Source organism: Antechinus flavipes, chromosome 2 (assembly GCF_016432865.1).
Source record: "Antechinus flavipes isolate AdamAnt ecotype Samford, QLD, Australia chromosome 2, AdamAnt_v2, whole genome shotgun sequence".
In the NCBI taxonomy this organism is placed as follows: domain Eukaryota; kingdom Metazoa; phylum Chordata; class Mammalia; order Dasyuromorphia; family Dasyuridae; genus Antechinus; species Antechinus flavipes.
Genome location: NC_067399.1, coordinates 191,853,924 through 191,876,836, shown reverse-complemented (window position 1 = coordinate 191,876,836; position 22,913 = coordinate 191,853,924). Strand labels below are relative to the sequence as shown.

The 22,913-nt window shown below is 35.1% G+C and overlaps 1 protein-coding gene across 1 annotated transcript in view; it reads right to left on the bottom strand.

The window, feature by feature from the left end:
* Positions 1 to 22,913, bottom strand: part of TPO (thyroid peroxidase) — a 179,010-nt gene that overhangs the window by 82,804 nt on the left and 73,293 nt on the right. The window contains exons 5-6 of the mRNA XM_051973586.1: positions 10,275 to 10,404; positions 7,903 to 8,109 (exon numbers count right to left, since the gene is read on the bottom strand). Coding sequence (XP_051829546.1) covers positions 7,903 to 8,109; positions 10,275 to 10,404 — 337 coding nt within the window. The remainder of the gene's footprint in view (positions 1 to 7,902; positions 8,110 to 10,274; positions 10,405 to 22,913) is intronic.

The window sequence follows — 22,913 nt, the reverse complement described above, 5'->3', positions numbered from 1 at the left end:
AAAAAAAAAGCCTGAACACTATCTTCCAGGAAATTATCAAAGAGAACTGCCCAGAAGTCATAGAAACAGAAGGTAAAATAGACATTGAAAGAATTCATCGATCCCCTACTGAAAGGGATCCTAAAATCAAAACACCAAGGAATATAGTGGCCAAATGCCAGAACCCTCAGGCAAAGGAAAAAATACTGCAAGCGGCTAGAAAAACCCAATTCAAGTATCAAGGAGCCACAATAAGGATCACCCAGGATCTGGCAGCATCCACATTAAAGGATCGAAGGGCCTGGAATATGATATTCCGAAAGGCTAAGGAACTTGGTATGCAACCAAAAATAACTTACCCAGCGAGATTGAGCATCTTTTTCCAGGAAGAAGATGGACATTCAACGAAATAAGCGAATTTCATCTATTTCTGATGAAAAAGCCAGAACTTAACAAAAAATTTGATCTACAAGCACAGAACTCAAGAGAAATCTAAAAAGGTAAAGATTAATCTTGGGAACTATATTTCGGCTGTAAAGATGTATAAAGAATACATGTATACCTTGTTCTAGAAACTAGGTGTGGAAAGGACATTGTACTAGAAAAAAGGGAAAGTGGGGGTACTACATTTCATGAAGAGGCAAAGAAAACCTAGTAAATCTGAGAGAAAGAATGGAGAGGAATGAAAATAGTGAGTATTTTACTGCTTTCAGAATTGGCAGTAAGAGAAGAATTTTAGACATATTCAATCTATGGTGAAACTTCTCCCACCTCATTGAAAAGTGAGAAGGGAAAAGTGAAAAAGGAAGGAATAAGCTAAGTGGAAGGGAATACGGTAACTGGGAGGGAAAGGGGTAAGTTGGGGGGGGGGAACTCTAAGGGGGGGAGGGATACTGAAAAAGGGAGGGCTGTGAGAAGCAAGGGGAGCTCACAAGCTTAATACTGGGAAGGGGGGTAAGGGAGGGGGTAAGGGAGTAAGAAGGGAGAAAAGCATAAACCGGGGTTAACAAGATGGCAAGTAATACAGAATTGGTCATTTTAACCATAAATGTGAACGGGGTAAACTCCTCTATAAAGAGGAAGCGGTTAGCAGAATGGATTAAAAGCCAGAATCCTACAATATGTTGTATACAGGAAACACACCTAAAGCGGGGTGATACATGCAGGTTAAAGGTAAAAGGTTGGAGCAAAATCTACTATGCTTCAGGTGAAGCCAAAAAAGCAGGGGTAGCCATCCTGATCTCAGATCAAGCTAAAGCAAAAATTGATCTAATCAAAAGAGATAAGGAAGGGCACTATATCTTGCTAAAGGGTAGAATGAATAATGAAGAAGTATCTATATTAAATATATATGCACCAAGTAGTGTAGCATCTAAATTCCTAAAAGAGAAATTAAGAGAGCTGCAAGAAGAAATAGACAGTAAAACTATAATAGTGGGAGATCTCAACCTTGCACTCTCAGAATTAGATAAATCAAACCACAAAATAAATAAGAAAGAAGTCAAAGAGATAAATAGAATACTAGAAAAATTAGATATGATAGATCTCTGGAGAAAATGTAATGGGGACAGAAAGGAGTACACCTTCTTTTCAGCAGTTCATGGAACTTATACAAAAATTGATCATATATTAGGACATAAAAACCTCAAACTCAAATGCAGTAAGGCAGAAATAGTGAATGCATCCTTTTCAGACCATGATGCATTGAAAATTACATTCAATAAAAAGCCACAGGAAAGTAGACCAAAAAATAATTGGAAACTAAATAATCTCATACTAAAGAATGATTGGGTGAAACAGCAAATTATAGACATAATTAATAACTTCATCCAAGAAAATGATAATAATGAGACATCATACCAAAATGTATGGGATGCAGCCAAAGCGGTAATAAGGGGAAATCTCATATCTCTAGAGGCCTATTTGTATAAAATAGAGAAAGAGAAGGTCAATGAATTGGGCTTGCAACTAAAAATGCTAGAAAAGGAACAAATTAAAAACCCCCAATCAAACACTAAACTTGAAATTCAAAAAATAAAAGGAGAGATCAATAAAATTGAAAGTAAAAAAACTATTGAATTGATTAATAAAACTAAGAGTTGGTTCTATGAAAAAACCAACAAAATAGACAAACCCTTAGTAAATCTGATTAAAAAAAGGAAAGAGGAAAATCAAATTGTTAGTCTTAAAAATGAAAAGGGAGAACTCACCACTAACGAAGAGGAAATTAGAGCAATAATTAGGAGTTACTTTGCCCAACTTTACGCCAATAAATTCGACAACTTAAATGAAATAGAAGAATACCTCCAAAAATATAGCTTACCTAAACTAACAGAGGAAGAAGTAAATATCCTAAACACTCCTATCTCAGAAAAAGAAATAGAACAAACTATCAATCAACTCCCTAAGAAAAAAACCCCAGGACCAGATGGATTTACATCTGAATTCTATCAAACATTTAAAGATCAATTAACTCCAATGCTAAATAAACTATATGAAGAAGTAGGGATTGAAGGAGTCCTACCAAACTCCTTTTATGACACAGATATGGTACTGATACCTAAACCAGGTAGGCTGAAAACAGAGAAAGAAAATTATAGACCAATCTCCCTAATGAATATTGATGCTAAAATCTTAAATAAAATATTAGCAAAAAGATTACAGAAAATCATCCCCAGGATAATATACTATGACCAAGTAGGATTTATACCAGGAATGCAGGGCTGGTTCAATATTAGGAAAACTATTAACATAATTGACTATATCAACAACCAACCAAACAAAAACCATATGATCATTTCAATAGATGCAGAAAAAGCATTTGATAAAATCCAACAGCCATTCCTAATAAAAACACTTGAGAGCATAGGAATAAAAGGACTTTTCCTTAAAATAGTTAGGAGCATATATTTTAAACCTTCAGTAAGCATCATATGCAATGGGGAAAAATTGGAACCTTTCCCGGTAAGATCTGGAGTGAAGCAAGGTTGCCCACTATCACCATTATTATTCAATATTGTATTAGAAACACTGGCCTCTGCAATAAGAGTCGAGAAAGAGATTAAAGGAATTAGAGTAGGCAATGAGGAAACCAAACTATCACTCTTTGCAGATGATATGATGGTATACCTAGAAAACCCCAGAGATTCTACTAAAAAGTTATTAGAAATAATTCATAATTTTAGCAAAGTAGCAGGATACAAAATAAATCCCCATAAATCCTCAGCATTCTTATACACCACCAACAAAATCCAAGAGCAAGAGATACAAAGAGAAATTCCATTCAAAATAACTGTTGATAGCATAAAATATTTGGGAATCTACCTACCAAAGGAAAGTCAGGAATTATATGAGCAAAATTACAAAAAAGTTTTCACACAAATAAAGTCAGACTTAAATAATTGGAAAAATATTAAGTGCTCTTGGATAGGCCGAGCAAATATAATAAAGATGACAATACTCCCTAAACTAATCTATTTATTTAGTGCTATACCAATCAGACTTCCAAGAAAATATTTCAATGATTTAGAAAAAATAACAACAAAATTCATATGGAACAATAAAAAGTCGAGAATCTCAAGGGAATTAATGAAAAAAAAATCAAATGAAGGTGGTCTAGCTGTACCTGATCTAAAATTATATTATAAAGCAGCAGTCACCAAAACCATCTGGTATTGGCTTAGAAATAGATTAGTTGATCAGTGGAAAAGATTAGGTTCACAAGACAGAATAGTCAACTATAGCAATCTAGTGTTTGACAAACCCAAAGATTCTAAATTTTGGGATAAGATTTCATTATTTGATAAAAACTGCTGGGATAACTGGAAATTAGTATGGCAGAAATTAGGCAAGGACCCACACTTAACACCACATACCAAGATAAGATCAAAATGGGTCCATGACCTAGGCATAAAGAACGAGATTATAAATAAATTAGAGGAACATAGGATAGTTTATCTCTCAGACTTGTGGAGGAGAAAGAAATTTGTGACCAAAGATGAACTAGAGACCATTACCAATCACAAAATAGAAAATTTTGATTATATCAAATTAAAAAGCCTTTGTACAAACAGAACGAATGCAAACAAGATTAGTAGGGAAGTAACTAACTGGGAAAACATCTTTACAATTAAAGGTTCTGATAAAGGCCTCATTTCCAAAATATATAGAGAACTGACTCAAATTTATAAAAAATCAAGCCATTCTCCAATTGATAAATGGTCAAAGGATATGAACAGACAATTTTCAGATGAAGAAATTGAAACTATTACCACTCACATGAAAGAGTGTTCCAAATCACTATTGATCAGAGAAATGCAAATTAAGACAACTCTGAGATATCACTACACTCCTGTCAGATTGGCTAAGATGACAGGAAAAAACAATGATGAATGTTGGAGGGGATGCGGGAAAACGGGGACATTGATGCATTGTTGGTGGAGTTGTGAACGAATCCAGCCATTCTGGAGAGCGATCTGGAATTATGCCCAAAAAGTTATCAAACTGTGCATACCCTTTGATCCAACAGTGTTTCTATTGGGCTTATACCCCAAAGAGATACTAAAAAAGGGAAGGGGACCTGTATGTGCCAAAATGTTTGTAGCAGCCCTGTTTGTAGTGGCTAGAAACTGGAAAATGAATGGATGCCCATCAATTGGAGAATGGCTGGGTAAATTGTGGTATATGAATGTTATGGAATATTATTGCTCTGTAAGGAATGACCAGCAGGATGAATACAGAGAGGCTTGGAGAGACCTACATGGACTGATGCTAAGTGAGATGAGCAGAACCAGGAGATCATTATACACTTCGACAACGATATTGTATGAGGATGTATTCTGATGGAAGTGGACTTCTCTGACAAAGAGACTTAACTGAGTTTCATTGGAGAAATGATGGACAGAAACAGCTACACCCAAAGAAGGAATACTGGGAAATGAATGTGAACTATTTGCATTTTTGATTTTCTTCCCGAGTTATTTTTACCTTCTGAATCCAATTCTCCCTGTGCAACAAGAGAACTGTTTGGTTCTGCAAATATGTATTGTATCTAGGATATACTGCAACATGTTTAGCATATATAGGACTGCTTGCCATCCTGGGGGGGGGGGGAGGAGGGAGGGAGGGGGAAAAAACGAAACATAAGTGATTGCAAGGGATAATGTCGTGTAGAAATTATCCTGGCATGGATTCTGTCAATGCGAAGTTATTATTAAATAAAAAAAAAAAAAAAAAAAAAAAAAAAAAAAAAAAGAATTGTTTCCTTCTTTAAGATCTCCTGTTCTTGTTGGTTAACTCCCCTTTCCCCCCATATTGCTTGTTTTCTTTGGAGGGGTGTTTTATTTTCATGTTTTTTCTCAATTTCTCTCATTTGATTTTTGAAGTCTTTTTTTGAATACTTCCATAATTTCTTTCTGGGTGGAAAACCAATTAATATTACACTTTCAATATAAGAAGCTTTTAAAAAACTTTTCAAAAATACACTCTCCTACTCTGAAGATGAGCCCTAAACATCCTTATTCTCATAGTAAGCTTCTGTGATTTCCTTCTTTAAAAAAAAAAAAAAAAGAACTATTAGTGTAAGCACCTTTAATTCTGGGTTGGGATAAGCATGTTGCTTTACCTTCACTTTTTTTTTTTTTTTTGCTGTAACATATGGTTTATTAGGATTTATTGCTGTAGTTTTTTTTTAATAACTTTTTATTGGCAGAACCCATGCCAGGGTAATTTTTTTTACAACATCATCTCTTGCATTCACTTCTGTTCTGATTCTTCCCCTCCCTCCCTCTACCCCTTCCCCAAGATGGCAAGCAGTCCTATGCATATTAAATATGTCACAGCATATCCTAGATACAATATATGTGTGCAGAACCGAACAGTTCTCTTGTTGAACAGGGAGAATTGGATTCAGACAGTAGAAATAACCCGGAAAGAAAAACAAAAATGCAAACAGTTTACATTCATTTCCCAGTGTTCCTTCTTTGGGTGTAGCTGCTTCTGTCCATCACTGATCAATTGAAACTGAGTTAGATCTTCTCTTTGTCAAAGAAATCCACTTCCATCAGAAAACATTCTCATACAATATTGTTGTTGAAGTGTATAATGATCTCCTGGCTCTGCTCATTTCACTTAGCATCAGTTCATTTAAGTCTCTCCAAGGCTCTCTGTGTTCATCTTGCTGGTCATTTCTTACAGAATTCCATAACATCCATATCCCACAATTTACCCAACCATTCTCCAGTTGATGGGTATTCATTCAGTTTCCAGTTTCTAGCCACTACAAACAGGGCTGCCACAAACATTTTGGCATATACAGGTCCCTTTCCCTTCTTCAGTATCTCTTTGGGATATAAGCCCAGCAGTAGCACTGCTGGATCAAAGGATATGCACAATGTGATAACTTTTTGGGCATAATTCCAGATTGCTCTCCAGAATGGTTGGATTTGTTTACAGCTCCACCAACAATGCATCACTGTCCCAGTTTTCCCACATCCCCTCCAACATTCATCATTATTTTTTTCCTGTCATCTTAGCCAATCTGACAGGTGTGTAGTGGTATCTCAGAGTTGTCTTAATTTGCATTTCTCTGTTCAGTAGTGATTTGGAACACTCTTTCATATGAGTGGAAATAGTTTCAATTTCATCATCTGAAAATTGTCTGTTCATATCCTTTGACCATTTATTAATTGGAGAATGGTTTGATTTCTCATAAATTAGAGTAAATTCTCTATATATTTTGGAAATTAGGCCTTTATCAGAACCTTTAACTGTGAAGATGTTTTCCCAGTTTGTTGCTTCCCTTTTAATCTTGTTTGCATTAGTTTTGTTTGTACAAAGGCTTTTTAATTTGTTGGTTTTACCTTCACTTCTACTCTAGTTTCACTTCATCTCTAGCTTCATTTCAGCTCCTCCAAACACCAGTTCCACTTTCCTGCAAGTTAGCTGTGTCCCTAAGCCACTGCTTTTACCCTCACTGGGTGTTCTGGGTAGTGTCTCTGCTGCACAACTGGGCCTGGCAGCTTTTTGCTATTCTGAAAGTGAAAGTTCCCATGCTTATGGCTGAGGCTACTTCCAATTCCAAATAGTCCCAGTACTCCCTGCTTGCTGCTTGGGTATGTTTATAATTCACAACCATTAAATCTAGTCCTGGCCTCTTCATGTCTTCAAAGGTTGCTCTGGAAAGCTTGATTTTTTTTTTTAACCTACTGCCCCATCTTTTCAGAATCTTTCCTAGAAGTTTTTAGAAATGAGTGCTCAGATATAGAAGACTTTAGAAGTGAGGGCCAACTTGAGGGGGCTCTAAAAGTGGAAACCCAAATCCAGAAGGCTCCAGAAGTGGGGGTACCACTCCAGAAGGCTCTAGAAGTGGAGGTCTTGTTCTTGGTCTCCACTTCTTGAAGTGGAATGGCAGGAGTTCCACTTTAGAAGGGTCTAGAACTGGAGGAGGGACCTCACTTCAGAAGGCTTTAGAAGTGGTGTCAGGACCCAAAGATTTCTAGATATATGTGTTTTTGGATCTAGAAGTTTCTAGATGTGGAAGATAATTTTCATTCCTGATTTTCCTGAGGTGAGACAGAAATAAAGTTTGAATATAGGCCTCTTGATTCTACTTCAATACTTTTTATCTTACTATATCTTGTTTCCCCTCTCAAATGTACTAAATGAATTTAAAAATTGTTTTCTTCTGATACACTCTGTGGTCAAAATATGAATAAATGGTGAGGTAGTGCCAGACACCTGAGTCAGTTAGTAGAAACAGTTCTTTAAATTTCTAGTTTAGTTCATTACACAAGAGAATTTTGACAGTCCATAAAACATAAAATTATTTCATTTTCAAGGATGTCAGTCAGAAGAATTTTGCTTTACCACTAGCTCTGTATTTGTTTGAAGAGGAACTTTCAGAACCACTTGGTAAAAACCTACCTTTATGGGATAGCAGGGATTTTGGCTTTCACATGTCCTCTGACAGTCAGTTCCTCCCCAAAAGGTGGCTCTGCTGGAGCTCTGGGGCGTGAATGCAATGTCATGATCAATATATTGCCCCCAGACCATCAGGAGATCACTATACTGGTCATCCTCTGTCACAGCCTCATTTGATGCATGAATGATTTTTCTTGTTACTTCACGAACCTGAGAGAAAAGTTAGTTTGCTAGGAATGTCAACTCTTCTTAGCTTTTCACAAAACGCTCAGTTGTTAAGAAGGAGAGTCAGCAGACAGAAAAAGTCTGTCACTTTTGGACAAGATTTTTCATGTGGTGTATGTGGTTATAATGATAAGGTGCTAGATTAGGGATTTTTTCCCTAGGGATGGTTTTTTGTCTGCTTGTACCTCACCAATTTCTGCATAGGTGGAGGATGATTTAAAAGAGTACTTCTTTCTTTTGGACATTATAGAAGATATTTTGGTAATCATTTAACTTTAAGTACAAGGATTATAACTGACATTCAAAAATACTTGAGCTAGGCTTTTCTTGTCTAGGCTTATAATTCAAAATATATCTGAATTTATGGAATTCAATTAAATAAGTATTTATTAAAGGCCCATGATTGTATTACCAAGGATTGTATTAGGCCTTGGGGAATCAAAGGCAAAAAATGAAAATAGGCTTTTCATTCAAGTACTTTACACTCTACTGGATATAGAGAAGCATTGACTTTAAAGCTGGAAAGAACCTCAAGAAGTTATCAGTCAAGCATCCTTCAATCACACAGAATAGGTATTTTTATGATTAATATTCTTTTACATTCAGGTATGTATGCATCAGCAGAGTTTGACAAAAACAAAAGTCACATATTGCTTAGTGCCTTGTGAATTTCAATCTTAAGGCTAAAACCAAACATTTGATGAAGATTAATACATGGCTCGACAAGTGAACTGAGTATTGTGTATTCTGAAATGTAGTATAATGTGGAAGAAATGGTGCTAGGTGCTGGGATTTAAAGACAGAAAATGATATGATCCCTTCTTTTCCTTCCTTTCCTTCCTCCCTTTTTTCCTCTCTCCCTCCCTCTTTTCCTTCCGCCTTTCTTACTTCCCGCTGAATATATTTCTTTGAAATTTATAGTTTTAGAAAGTTGCCTAGAGCATTGAGAGGTTAAGTGACTTTCCTTGGCTCACATGGGAAATATGTGTTTGAGGTAGGACTTTAACATGTGACTTCCTGATTGTAAGAGCAATTCCCTGTTTATCATGTCATGCTGCATTCTCTCTCATTGTGTAATAATTCAATATTTAGTGTAACCCTCATTTCCCTTGCATGGGTACTTTTGCAACTGTTGCAAACAAACAAACAATTCCCAAGGCCTAATTTTTTTTTTTTTATCCTCTATGGTCCTTTTTCCTGCTAAACACAAGTATTTCCATCAATTGCTGTTATATATTCAGTTGATATACATCTTTACATATGTATGTTTACACATAAACATATATACACATGTGTATAACAGATGTATATATAAATGTGCATGTGAATATGTATTTATATATATGTATATATACATATATCTACACACACATACATATTATTTTCCCCAATAAAATGAGTAAGAGTTAATCTGACTGGGTAAAAAATTCTGATGGATGGGAAATTAAAATGACTGAAAAAATGTTATGATACTTCATGGAATGACATTAAAAATAAGTAACAAGTAACTTTAGTTGTTTGTATTGATTTCATTGTAATTTTTTCAGTGTAATATTTTTAATGAATTAAAAAAAATAACTCCTTTGTTTTGGTAGCCTGTTACCTCAAGGAAAAATCCATAATTATAAAAGGAAATTGATCAGCTGTTTAATCAAACTAATCCTGTCAACTGTTTAATGTTTATCTCCAGCAAATAAGCACTTTTCTTTTTCATTGTAAGTCCTTCTTTCCACCCTTGTCTCCAATTATACAAAGTGTTCAGTTTGGTTTAAATATGAAACATCAATATTTTGAGATTTGGGAAAGATCATTCAAGGAGGAATCCAAAGACCCCAAAATTAATCATGACTCTTCAGAATATTCAATAAGTAGCTTTGGGCCAATCCCTTCTACCTTTCTTGAGATCATTTAGTCCTTTGTGAAATGAGGATGGTAGGCCAGATGCTCCCTAGATGTCCTTTTGTGTCCTGGCAGTTTATTCATCTGTGGCCCAAATGACTGCATGAATGCCCATACTTGTGCTTCGTCATTTCCAATAAGCATCAAGGAAGTTTATAACACTGTTCTGTTTTTGAAGGACACTAGAACATTGTAAGTGCTATGGAAAAACATATGCCAGCTTGATTTTCATGGCATTGTGATATACAAACCAATGGCAGTGGAAATTCATTGTAAAGGAAGTTGGGATTCCAGCCTCTTGGCTGGCTAATTCCATCTTCATAGACTGGTGAGAGCCATCGAGCCAGGGCTGTGTTAGCTGCTCCCCATCTGGGATGGTCTCTGTGGAAAAGAAAAAAAAATTGAAAAATTTTGAGAAGTGAAAGCAAAATCTAAGAGATTAAAATAATGCTATGTACAGAACTATTCCTTTGGTGTAGGAATTCAGATCCTTTGCTACAGATAGCTACTTTGTTTGCCTATGACTACTCAAGAGGTAGCTCCAAGCAATTCAAATGTAAGTAATTTTAATATATGAAATACAAACATTCATCTGTTTTCCATTCTTAGATTGTAAAAGTCCTCTGGATGTTGGCTTCTTGTCAAGGAAGTTCCTCTTCTTTAAGTCTTTATGCAGAAACTGAATGACCATTTGTTGAGCAGGTTATAATGAGGATTACTTTGTACATGACTTGCAAAGGGTTTTGTATAGGGAGGTCAACCAGTAGGCTATCAGAATAATCCAAGAGTGATTTGATGAAGGCAAGTACAAGTGAAGTGACAGTGTTAGAGGAGAGAAAAGAGCATATTTGAGAGATGTTATAAAAGAAGAAATGATAGACTTTGGTCATTTATTGGATATAAGGAGGAGTGAAAGAGTAATGAGTAGTAGGATGACACTATAGGTGACCCTTGAGTGACTGGTAGAGTGAGAGTAACTCATCAGTTATAGTGAATTTAGAAAGTGGGGAAAACTTTGAGGAAAATATAATGAGTTGTAGATATACTTGACATCCAGTTTGAAATGTCCAATAGGTAATTGAAGATGCAAAACTGGAGATCAGGAAAGAGGTTAAGACTGGATGAATAAATCTGAGAATCATTTGTATAGAGAGGATAGGTGACATGAGAACTGAGGAAATTGTCAATAATAGATCATAAAGGCAAAAAAGAAGCAGGCCCAGGACTTAGACTTAGTGACTACCCACTTGCATAACTTGGATAAAGATCCAGTAAAAGAGAATGAGAATAAGTAGTCATTCAAGCAGGAGGATAACCAGGAGATAACAGTATCTAAAGAGAAGAGTCTCAAGAAGAAAGATCAAAAGTGACAAAAGCTGCAGACAAGACAAGAGGGATGAGGACTGAGAAAAGACCACTAGGTTTGCTGGTTAAGAATATTGGGTAGCTTTGTTTTTTTAACATTAAATTTTATTGCATTTTCAGTTTCTAATTGTCTCCCTCAATTCTTCCTCTCCCTCACCTATTGAGAAGAAAGAAAGATAGAAAGGAGTTTGTATGCCATCTATCATTTCTTTATCTGGAAATGGATAGCATATTTCACCATGAGTTCTTTGGAATTGTAGTTGGTCCCTGGGTTGATCAGAGATATTCTTTTAAGTTTATTATCTTTAAAATGTTATTGGATAAATTTTTTTCAGCATTCTGCTCAATTTGCTTTGAATTAGTTTATAAAATTCTTACTAAGTTTCTCTGATACCATTTCCATGCATCATTTCTTAAAACATAGTAGTAGCTCATGACATTCATATACTATAACTTTTTTGAAAACTCTCCATATGGTAGGTGTTCCCAGTTCCCAATAATAATATTAAAAAAAAACTGCTATAAACATTTTTGTACAGATGATCCTTTTCCCTTTTCCCTTTTCCCTTTTTTTTTTTTTTTGATTTGGAGGTGTAGAACTATAAGCAGTCTTGCTGGGGCAAAGAGTATGCAGTTTCATAGCTTTTGGGGTATAGTTTTACTATAATCTTTTCCAGAATAGTTGGAGGAATTTGGAGCTCCACTAACAGTGCATGAAACTAACTGTTTTTTTTTTTCCCATAGCTCCTCCAGGCTTTGTAATTTTTTTTTTGCCAACTTGGCCAATCTGATGGTCTGAGATATTAGCTCAGAGTTGTGTTCTATTAATGAGTTAGAATATTTTCTCATACAACTATTGAAATCTTGGAATTCTTCCTCTGAAAACTGTTATTCATATTCTTTGACTATTTATCAATTAAGAAAGATCATTGGTAAATTTGAAGAGAAAAATTTCACTTGAAGAATGAGATCAGAAGCCAAGAATGTAGTGTTAACAACATGGTTAAAGGAAAGAAAGTAGAAGCATCAATTATAGATGATTTTCTCAAGAAACTTAACATATACACATATACACACACAAAGACATGAGAGATGGAACAGTATCTAGTAGAGATATCAAATGAGAATTTTTTTGAGGATGTGGAGTCATGGATATTTTTGTAGGAAGTAGGCAAGCAACAAGTAGATAAGAGTTTGAAGACATTTGGGAGTGGGATAATAGAATATTAATCTGTTGGAGAAGATGAACTGGAATAAGATAACTTGGACATATAGAGGGATTTGCCTTGGCAAGAAGATGGGTGAAAGAAAAATACTAACAGAAGGCATTTGAGTGATTCAAAGGAAATAAAAGGAAGATAGAAGAGTAAGCTCTCAATGACTGGTCTATTTTTTTTACACAGAAAGCAAGGTTCTCAGCTGATATGATCTTGGGGGGATGCATGGGAAATTTGAAGAGAAATGAAAAGTTTTGGACAAGCTGTCGTGGTGAATGACTAGTGAATTGTTTAGGGAAATGTAAAAGAATTTTATTGCCTTTGTGACAATCCCTTTAAGATCATGAAACATCAATTTGTAGTATATTCAATATTTCCAAATGATTTCAAACTCAATTGTAAAGTTACAATGATGGTAAAAATCCAAGGGAAAGATGAGATGACTGCTGGTTCTGGTTATGGGGAAGGTAAACAACATTAGATAGTGAGTTCCTTAATAGCAACAATTGTCATTTACTTTTCTTTGCATCCAAGTTTCTTAGTATTAACTTGGTATATAGTAGGTATCTAATAAATGTTTATTGACTGACTGACTCCTTCAATGGAAAACTTAAAACAGAGTCTGAATTTTTACTTGTCTTAAATATTGCAGGTGTTAGGAATCTAACCAACCCCTCCCCTCTAACATTTTGGTTATAATAGGTATTTTCTGAAGTTTTTTCAAAACTCCAATATTCCATAGTTCCATTAAAATAATGTGCTATGAGAAATTCAAGAGACAAGATTGTTATAAACTGTCAGGAATTAGGAAAATTTTTGTGGAAGGAGGAATAGCATATAAACAGAACAATTACAAGAAAATTTCATTTGAAACACTTCTGAGGATGGAATAAGTGTGAATTTCTTTCATTCCCAAATTCATTAATGATCTCACTAGGTACTTTAACTCTAAGAGAAAGAATCTCAATTCATCTCAGCACTCATATCTTCATGTCTACTGTACTTGAATAGTTTCAGTGTTGGAAAATGATGATGCTTTATATCTACAATGGCATGTATCTGGGGGGACACAAAACTGGGAATAATTATATTATTACTACTTCATTGATCTTCAGTGTGCCACAGTGGCTCAATTTGCAAAACTAGATGGGACAGTAATGTAGTTAATTAACAGCACTAGATCTGTGCTTGAAGGTTGGAGCTGCCTTAATAAAGCATTCAAAGCTGTTACAGTTGATTTGCCTTTATTGGAATTGCATAAAGTACTGCTCATGGGAAAGGCACTATTTCACTCAATTAAAAATAATGAAATGTTAATTTGAGTGCTTAGTCAATTTTTTTTAATCCCTCCTGATTGGTTTTTATATTTTAGCAATTCACTAAGAGCCTGCGAAATCTAAAAGAAGTATGGGAGAAATAACATAGGATATTGAGTTATAATTGATAATTGCTAGTTTATGTGTTTGTGTGTGTGTGTGTGTGTGTATGAGATTTGCACAATTCTTTACAAATATTGTCTCACAACAATCCTGGGAAATAGTTACTATTATCCTATTTTATATACAGGAAAATGACAGCACAAATTAAGTGACTTAATCAGGTTTACACTGCTAGAAAATATCTGAAGCTGGATTTGAACTCAGGACTTCCTAATTCTAGAGTTCCAGTGCCGTGCCACCTAGTTGCCTCAGGTTTCTGACCATTTCTACCTCTGACACTTTCTCTCTGTATAATATTTTAATTTTTCAACTTCAGCTTTTTCATCTGTGAAATGGGGAGAGTAATTTTGTCAACTTTCCAGAATAGTTGTAAGAATCAGATAGGACAATATATACTATAACTATAACGTTATGAAAACTATAAGAAGTACTCTTTTTAACTATAAAAAGTACTCTTTGAATGTAAGCTAATATTCTTTGTTATACCTAATTTTCATAATAAATCTATTAGCAAGTTAAGCTCCATTGTATAGTGGATAGAGAAACAGATGAAATCAAGAGAGCCTGGGTTCAATTCTTGCCTCTGATATTAACTATAAGATAATGAGAAGTTACTTAAACTCTCTGAGACTCAGTTTACTCATCTATAAAATGGGAATAATAATACTGTATTTCTTATTTTCCATTATTATTGTGAGGATGATTGAGAATAATATTAGATAATGCTTATGTAGATTTTATGGCTTACAAAACACTTTACAAATAATATTTCATTTTTTCTTCACAATAATCCTGGGAAATAGGTGCATTATTATCCCCATTTTGCAGATGAGGAAACTCAGTCAGCAGAGATTAAGTGATTTGACCAGGATCACACAACTTAATCTTCCTGACTTTTAGTCCATAACTCTGTCAACTTCATTACCTGACAGACTCAGATCTTTCAAATAGTATGATGTATACAAAGCCCTTCATAAACCTAAAGGCACTATAAAATGTGATCTATTATTAATATTAATCTCACCTTAGATTATGTTTCCCACAAATAAATACTTTTCACTGTAATCAAAAAGTAACCCAGATTGATTTTTCTTAAATCTAATTAAATTGAAAGAAGATAGTTGCAGCTCATATCCAGAGGGAATTTGTCTAGCTATATAATTATGTTCTCCTTGGACAGTGAGGAAAACAAATCAGTCAATGTTTACAGAAATTAATTCAGGATATTCACTGGAAGGTCAAATACTGAAACTGAAACTTAAATACTTTGCCCATAAAATGTTAATATGCCCACAAATATGAGAATCATTGGAAAAGTCAATGTTAGTAAAGAGTTAAGGCAAAAAGAAAAGGGAATGGAAGAGGATGAGATGGATAGATTATCATGGAAGCAATGAATATGAACTTGGACAGACTTCAAGACATAGTGAAGGATAGAAGAGCTTGTCATGGTATGGTACATGTTGTCATGAAGAGTTGAACATGACTGAATGAACAACAAAAATTATTATGAATTTTACAATTTATAACTTATAACACATTTCCAAAATAAAATTTATCAGTAGTAATACAGTACAGAACATAGTGAACTGGTCTCAAAAACAGTGTATCTTGAGGTTCAAATCTCACTTCTAATACTGGCTGTCATGCCTCTGGGCAAGTCTGTGAGCTTTTTCAATTATTCATTCAGTAAATATGCATTAAGTGCCTACTATATGCCAGTCACTGATAAGCCCTGAGATTAAAAAGAGTCAAAAGACAGTCCTCCTCAAAGAGATGTCAATCTAGTGTGGGGGGGAACATCGTACAAATAAATATATACAAAGTAGAATATGTGTGTGTGTGTGTGTGTGTGTGTGTGTGTGTGTATACACATATTAAATAATAGGACAAAAATAATTAAAATAAAGAAGGCACTAGAATTAAGAAATATTGAGAAAGGCTCACTGAAAATTATAAATTGTAAACTGACATGCACATCCCCTTAGTTAAAATGTATTTGAACCATTGGTGTCACAACAATGTAGTATAGACTAGAAAGAAGAATCAAGAAGCATTTGTTAAATACTTACTATATGTAAGAGATAGTTAAGTGGTGAAGTCAAGATAGTATTGGATTTGGATTCAGGAAGACCTGCATTCAAATGTGGCCTCAGATACTAATCATGAGACTGTAGGCAACTCCCTTATTCTCTTTTAAGATCATTCCCCCTCATTTCCTTTCTTGTTGTTTAGTCATTTTTCAGTCATGTCCAACTCTTTGTGCCTCCATTTAGGATTTTCTTGGCAAAAGTACTGGAATGATTGGCCATTTATTTCTCCAGTTCATTTTAGAAATGAGGAAATTGAGGCAAGCAGGATTGTGACTTGTCCAGGGGCACATGGCTAGTAAATGTCTAAAGCCAGATTTGAACTCAGAAAGATCAGTCTTCCTGACTTCAGATTGGACACTCTATCCACTGGACCACCTCGCTTCCCTTCCTTAACTGCAAAATGCAGATAATTAAAACTCCTATCTTACAGGGTTCTTACAAAGATCTAATGAGATAATGCTTTTGAAGTTCCCAGCACAGTGACTGGTAGTTACTATTGTAAATGCTTGCTCCCATCCCTATAAATAGGCTGTCTATTGCCTATCGGTCGGTGATATAAATTAAAAAAAAACACAAAAAAACAAACTAAAACCAAAACCAAAATAGCCCCTACTCCCTCAAATTCTAATAAGGAAGATCACAAAATAGATGGAAGTTAACTTTGGAGAAGGCATTAGCCTACTACATTGGAAAGAACTCTTGCTTTGAAATTCCAATTGTCATTATTTCTGTAACCTTACCCAAATTACTTCTCCATGACTCAATGGAGGGAGTGGTGTTAGATGGTCTCTAGGCCAATTCTTCTTCCAATTCTAAAATGTCTGTAATTTTAGTTCCATTTCTGCTCTGAAATTCTGAATTTTTCTTAGCTCTACATTCTTGGATAATTCAATTCACAAACATTTTTCTATGTGCCTGCTATGTCTCCATTATTAAATTAGGTGTGCCTATGCAAAGAATGATATTTTCTGTTCTCAAAGAACTTGCATTCTATTGGAGGACACCATATATACATATGTAAGTGGAATAAATACAAAATAAGCAGAAAACTAGTTAAGCATAATGAAATTAGGGAAGTAGACAGTGACATTTCAGGAGGGAGGATCAGGAAAAGCTTGGTGTATAAACCAAAACTTGAGGTGCATCTTGGAGAGAGATTTCATGAAGTTGCCTGAACTGAGGGATTCCTGAGATTATCTAGCCAAATTATCTTAATTTTGTAAATTAAGAAGTTCTGATCAAGAGAGGTAAATTGATTTGCCAAATGTCACAATATTGCTAAGATCTTTTCCTCCATGTGCATCACTTTTTCTACATTCTTTCCCCAGTAGGAGAGCAATGCTACCTTTCACAAAACCATTTAGGTCTTAATAATGAGAGTGAGATACTGGAAAGGAATATCTACTATGGATTGAGCAGAAATCTATAAATATTCTCCTTCTTGACACCCAGGAAGGAGAATGTTATTTTGTCTTAGAAACTAGAAGAGAATGTGATTCACAAATCTATTCTCTAGTCCTATGAGATTGAGGGGAGAGAAACTAGGAAGTTTAGGGCAATAGGAGTGGCAGTGACAGATAGAAGATGCACAGTAGGTGGAGACTAACACATAGGAATGTCAATTCAGATTTTTTGCTGTTGGAAGGCTACAGATCCTGCTCATTGATTTTCATTTTTTATCATAACCCTTTTCCTCTTGCTTTTCCAAGAAAAGTCTATACCTTTCAAATACAAGTCTCCATCCAAACCAACCCAGATGCTCACCTGTGTCTTTTTCTTTGTTTATTTAAACAAATTTACTGGATCTTTTAAACTACATTGTAAAATACTCCTGCTGATCTATGTATGTCATTGTTCAAATGTGTTAATGAGAAAGTGATAGAGAGTATCCCTGGAGAAAAGAGAGGTAGTCTACTAGAATTCAATCTTTGCCTGGAGCTCCAGAACCAATGCAGAGAATTGTTGGTTCATTTAAAAGTATCTGGTTGTAAGAAAGAATATGTATGTTGGGATTCCATGAGACAATGAGTTAGCTACTGCGGTGGCCAAACAAGCTAAATAATATTATTGAGGTATTGTGAGAAAATGGTAACAGTGAGGTAAAACTGTTACCATTCTTTCTCATTATTTCTTAGAAACTATTCTGAAACAAAATCTACTCCTCCAGAGGGGAAGGTCAAAGGAATAGTTAGGTGAAGGGAGAAGTAGCTCAAATCACAAAAATGTATCTGAAAAAGGTGACTAAGAATAACTAAAATGTCTGCTACCTTAACCACTGACATAGCCTGATATCACCACACCACTGCTAGATTAAGATCCCATGGCTGTTCTGTATTGGTTTATAGATTGAATGGATACAATTCTGTCTTTAAAATTGGATTTGAATGAAAACCAGCTTTGGAGGAAAAAGTGATCATAAAGCTGACAAAAAATAAAATAACATTTTTGAAAGAGTGTTTTAGAGAAGAGACAGATGTCTATGATGCTGTGTCTGATCCTAGTTACCCATGATTTATTTAGAAACACTCTTCCATCTTACCTAAGCAATCCGTGACAGCAGTTACTAAGTTTCCTATGATATACTGAGTTCTAAGCAAAACATCAGGACAGAAAATTCTAAATTTCCTATTTGACTGGAACCTTGTTGAGAGAGGAGAAAAGTCTCTACACCAAAGGAAACTTGCAAAAACATTGCTTTATGTTTTCTACCAACTCAGAAAGTTGAACATTATGGTTAATTGGATCACCAGTCTGGATTCCAGTATCCCAAATGAACTGACCTCTGAAAAATTACCAATGATCTTTTAAATGCCAAATCGAATATCTTTTTCTTAATCATCATCTCCTTGACTTTTTTATAGCATCTGAAATTGTTACCCACTTCCAGGATAACCTTAGCTTTTTAGATTTTTGTGACATTACTCTCAGTGCTCCTATCTGTCTTATTGGTCTTTCTAGTTCTCTTTTGGTGGCGCTTCATCCATACTATAGCTACTTACTGTTAAAGCTTCCAAGGTTCTATCCATTTTCTCTCTATACTCTATCATATCAACCATTATCTCTATGCAGATGACACCAAAATCCACATATTTGGCCTTAGCTTCTCTCCAGAACTTCATTCTCATATCATGAACTTCCTATTAAATATTTTGAACTTTATGTTTCATGGACATCTTGAACTCAATTTCCCAAAATAAAGCCCTCTTACAATGTCCTTTTTATTTTTGAGAGTACCACCATCTATCTGTTCATTTAATCCGAATTCTTAGTGCTTTCCTTTACTCTTCAAACTCACTTATCCCACAAATAGATATCAATTGTCAAATGATGTTTCTATGTCAACAACCTTATTATCCTAAGTAGTGAAAATTTATATCTATATATCTATATCTATAATAAAATAGTCAAAACTATCAAGGATATTACATTCAAATAGGGAAGACAATATGTAGGTATGTTATATATCTGTATATTCATACATACATTTGTATGTATACACACCCACTCCAAACTCCTATATATGTATACGTGTGCATAATGATATATCAAGGCAACATCTGTATTCACACATACACACATATTATCTCTCCCACTGAATGCATTATCCTTGAAAGGAGAGACTGCTTCTTGTTAATCTTTATATCCTTCCTACTTATGTACCATCTGACACACATTAAGCACTTAATAAATCAGCCATTGTTTGTAATGTCCAGACTAACTTTCTAGAGCATCTCTAAATGGGTCTTGTTCTTAGGTGGAGAAGTGATGAAGGCAGGAGAGCCACCAGGAAGATCTCTGTCTCTGTCTCCATCTTCTGTATCTCCTCTGTGTATGGGTCCTCATTTGTGTCTCCTCTGTATCCATGTCTGAGTCTGAGTCTGAGCTCAAGCTTGAGTTTGAGCTTGAGCTTTAGCTCTCATCTCCAGTCTTCTAGCCCTTAAATACCTTATTACAATTACATCACTACAGCACACTGAGCATGTGCCAACTGTTGAACCATTACATCACACTAAGTACATGCCAATTAGAGTGATTATATCATTATTTCACACTAAGTATATGTGAACTAGAAAATCATTATCTCATCAATCACACTGAGTAAACATTCAGCTGTAATTATCCTTGCTTCAAGTAAATCTTTCCCAGATTCCCCACTATCTATGTTCCTCTACTTCTCCAGATTTCTTTTGTTTTAGAACACAGGTGGTCATACCCTCCCTGACTTATCAGGAAGGGAGGTGAGAACACCAAAGGGAAATGAGGAGCCAAACCAGACATTGTTAGAATGTTTCCTCTGAGCTGAAGGGTCTTAATTGAAGTGGGTATACATAAATCCATCAGCATGGGAGATATTACACAAGTAATATAACACAGGCTAGTAGTGATATGACAAACAATATGAATCAAGGAATTATATATGTCCATAAGTCCTAGAAGGAGAGTATATAAATAACAATCACACATACACCTCCTTCAGCAGCCAAAAGATAGTCCAAAACCAATCTATTGTCCATTACTTTATGTGTCAGGGAATTCAATGATTTCTGCAGATTTTGAAGTTCTGCCAGAGTCTCATTACCAATTTTTGATGTTCATGAGTCAGTTGCCATACACATTGGGTTAACAGCCATGTTTTTTTCACTAGCACATGTAAGTTAGAGATGGAACCACTAGATTTTTCTTGGGTCTTTTCCTTTGTTTCAAGTGTCTTCTCTATCTCTCTCTGATGCACAAGGCAAATATGGCTCATTGACACCTATCTGATTCCTTCTGCATCTGTAGAGATACAAGCAAACCCTCTCCCCCAAGCAGTTAACCTATCTGGTCCCTTCCATTCATCACTTTCTGGATCTCTCCACATAATTTGGCAATTTTCTAAAGATAGTAGAGCTGCTCACACTGGACACAGCCTTTCCAGTGGGTTATAAAACCTGTCTACCACAGCCAGTGTATCTTTATGAAAAATTAAAAACTTAATAATGTAAAGAGATAAATTTGCAAGTTATCTAGGGTTATGTGTGGTTCCCCTCTTTCTTTTATTTTTGGAGGAGCATCTTGATGTCTCTGTTTCTTCTCTTTACTGTACTTGAGGATTAAAAGGTATGCCAGTGGTGTGTAAAATCTGATATTGTGCACAAAAATGTGCAAAATATTTAGAAGTACATGCAGGTCTATTATCTGTTTTTATTGTTTGTGGTACACCCATAATTGCAAAAGCTTGTATAAGGAATTCAGTGACCACTTGGGCTGTCTCTTTTGCTGCTGGTATTGCAAAAGTAAATCCTGAAAAGGTGTCTACTACAACATGGATAAAAATAGATGACCAAAAGATTTATAATTGGTCACATCCATCTGCCAAATTTCACTGGGTCTCAAACCACAAGGGTTTTTCCCTGGAGGGAGCATAGAAGCATGGAAAGGAAGGCAAACAGTACAGGCTTTTACTATGTTCCCAGCTTCTTCTTTTGTTATCCCAAATTGCAAATGTAAAGCTCAAGCAGTTTGATGGTATTTAGAATGAGATTCTTGGGCTGCCTGAAGTATAGGAGTATTGGCTAACATGGTTAGAAGGCTATTTGCCTTTGAATTTTCATAAAAAATAACACCTAGAAGTCCACTATGAGAGTGGATATGCAAGATATAAATCTTGCTTTGAGGCTTTATAACTTGCTCTTGAAGTTCCTTAAAGAGCTGATATATATTAGAAGCTGCAAATTTTATTTGGGCTGCATCAATTCTTTGTACCACACCTACTGAATAAGCTGAATCAGATATTATATTTATATCTCCTGGATAATAAGTAAAAGCTAGCTAGCATGATTGCATACAACTCATTCTGTTGAGTGGACTGAAAAGGAGTTCTGACTACTCTCTTTATAGTTAAGTCATGAGAATATACAGCACAAATGTTATGTTTGAATACATCTGTAAAGATACTCGGTCCTTTAAGAGGTACCTTAGAAACCTTTTCTTCAAAAATTCATTGCCAATTATGTAATAGCTGGATTATCTTTAATGGAGACCCATGTATAAAATTTGAAGCTATAGCCAATAAAATTTGCCACTGTGGGTTGGTTTCACAGCATATATTAATTTGTGTATTGTTACAAAAGGTGTATATCTTGTCAGGTCTTTTCCGAGATAATTGCACTATTCTCTTAATGGCCTTTAATAAAATTCTAACCACAAGCACTAGTTAAGGAATAAGGCTTTGGTCTGATTGTGCTGAGTGGGTCACCTACTCTATCACACTGTCTCCTCGATGAAGGATGGCTGTGGGTGCCTCTTTTGTAGCAAAAACTGATATTTCCAAGAGTTTTTGAGTAACTCTTTCAATCACATTGGATAAAGCCTGTTCAACTTCTCTCAAAGTCTTTTGAGCTTCTTTTGTAAGCTGGCGTGGTGAGTTTATAGCAATGTCTCCCCCTAAAATGTCATATAATGGTTGCAATTGATAGGTAGTTAAGCCTAACACTGGTCGCATCCATTGGATATCTCCTATCAATTTCTGAAAATCATTTAACTTCTCTGTTCTTAGAGAAAGCTTTTGTATTGTAAATACCTTAGGGTATACTTCACATCTTAAATACTGAAAAGGAGAACATCTTTGAATTTTTTCTAGAGCTATATGCAACTTGTAATTCCTTAGTGTTTCTATGGTCTTTTGTAGACCTGCTTCTAACTTTTGCTCCTCAGGTGCACATCCCAATATATTATTCATGTAATGTAATAGCATTACTTTTGGAAATGCTTTTCTTACTGGAGTAAGAGCAGCA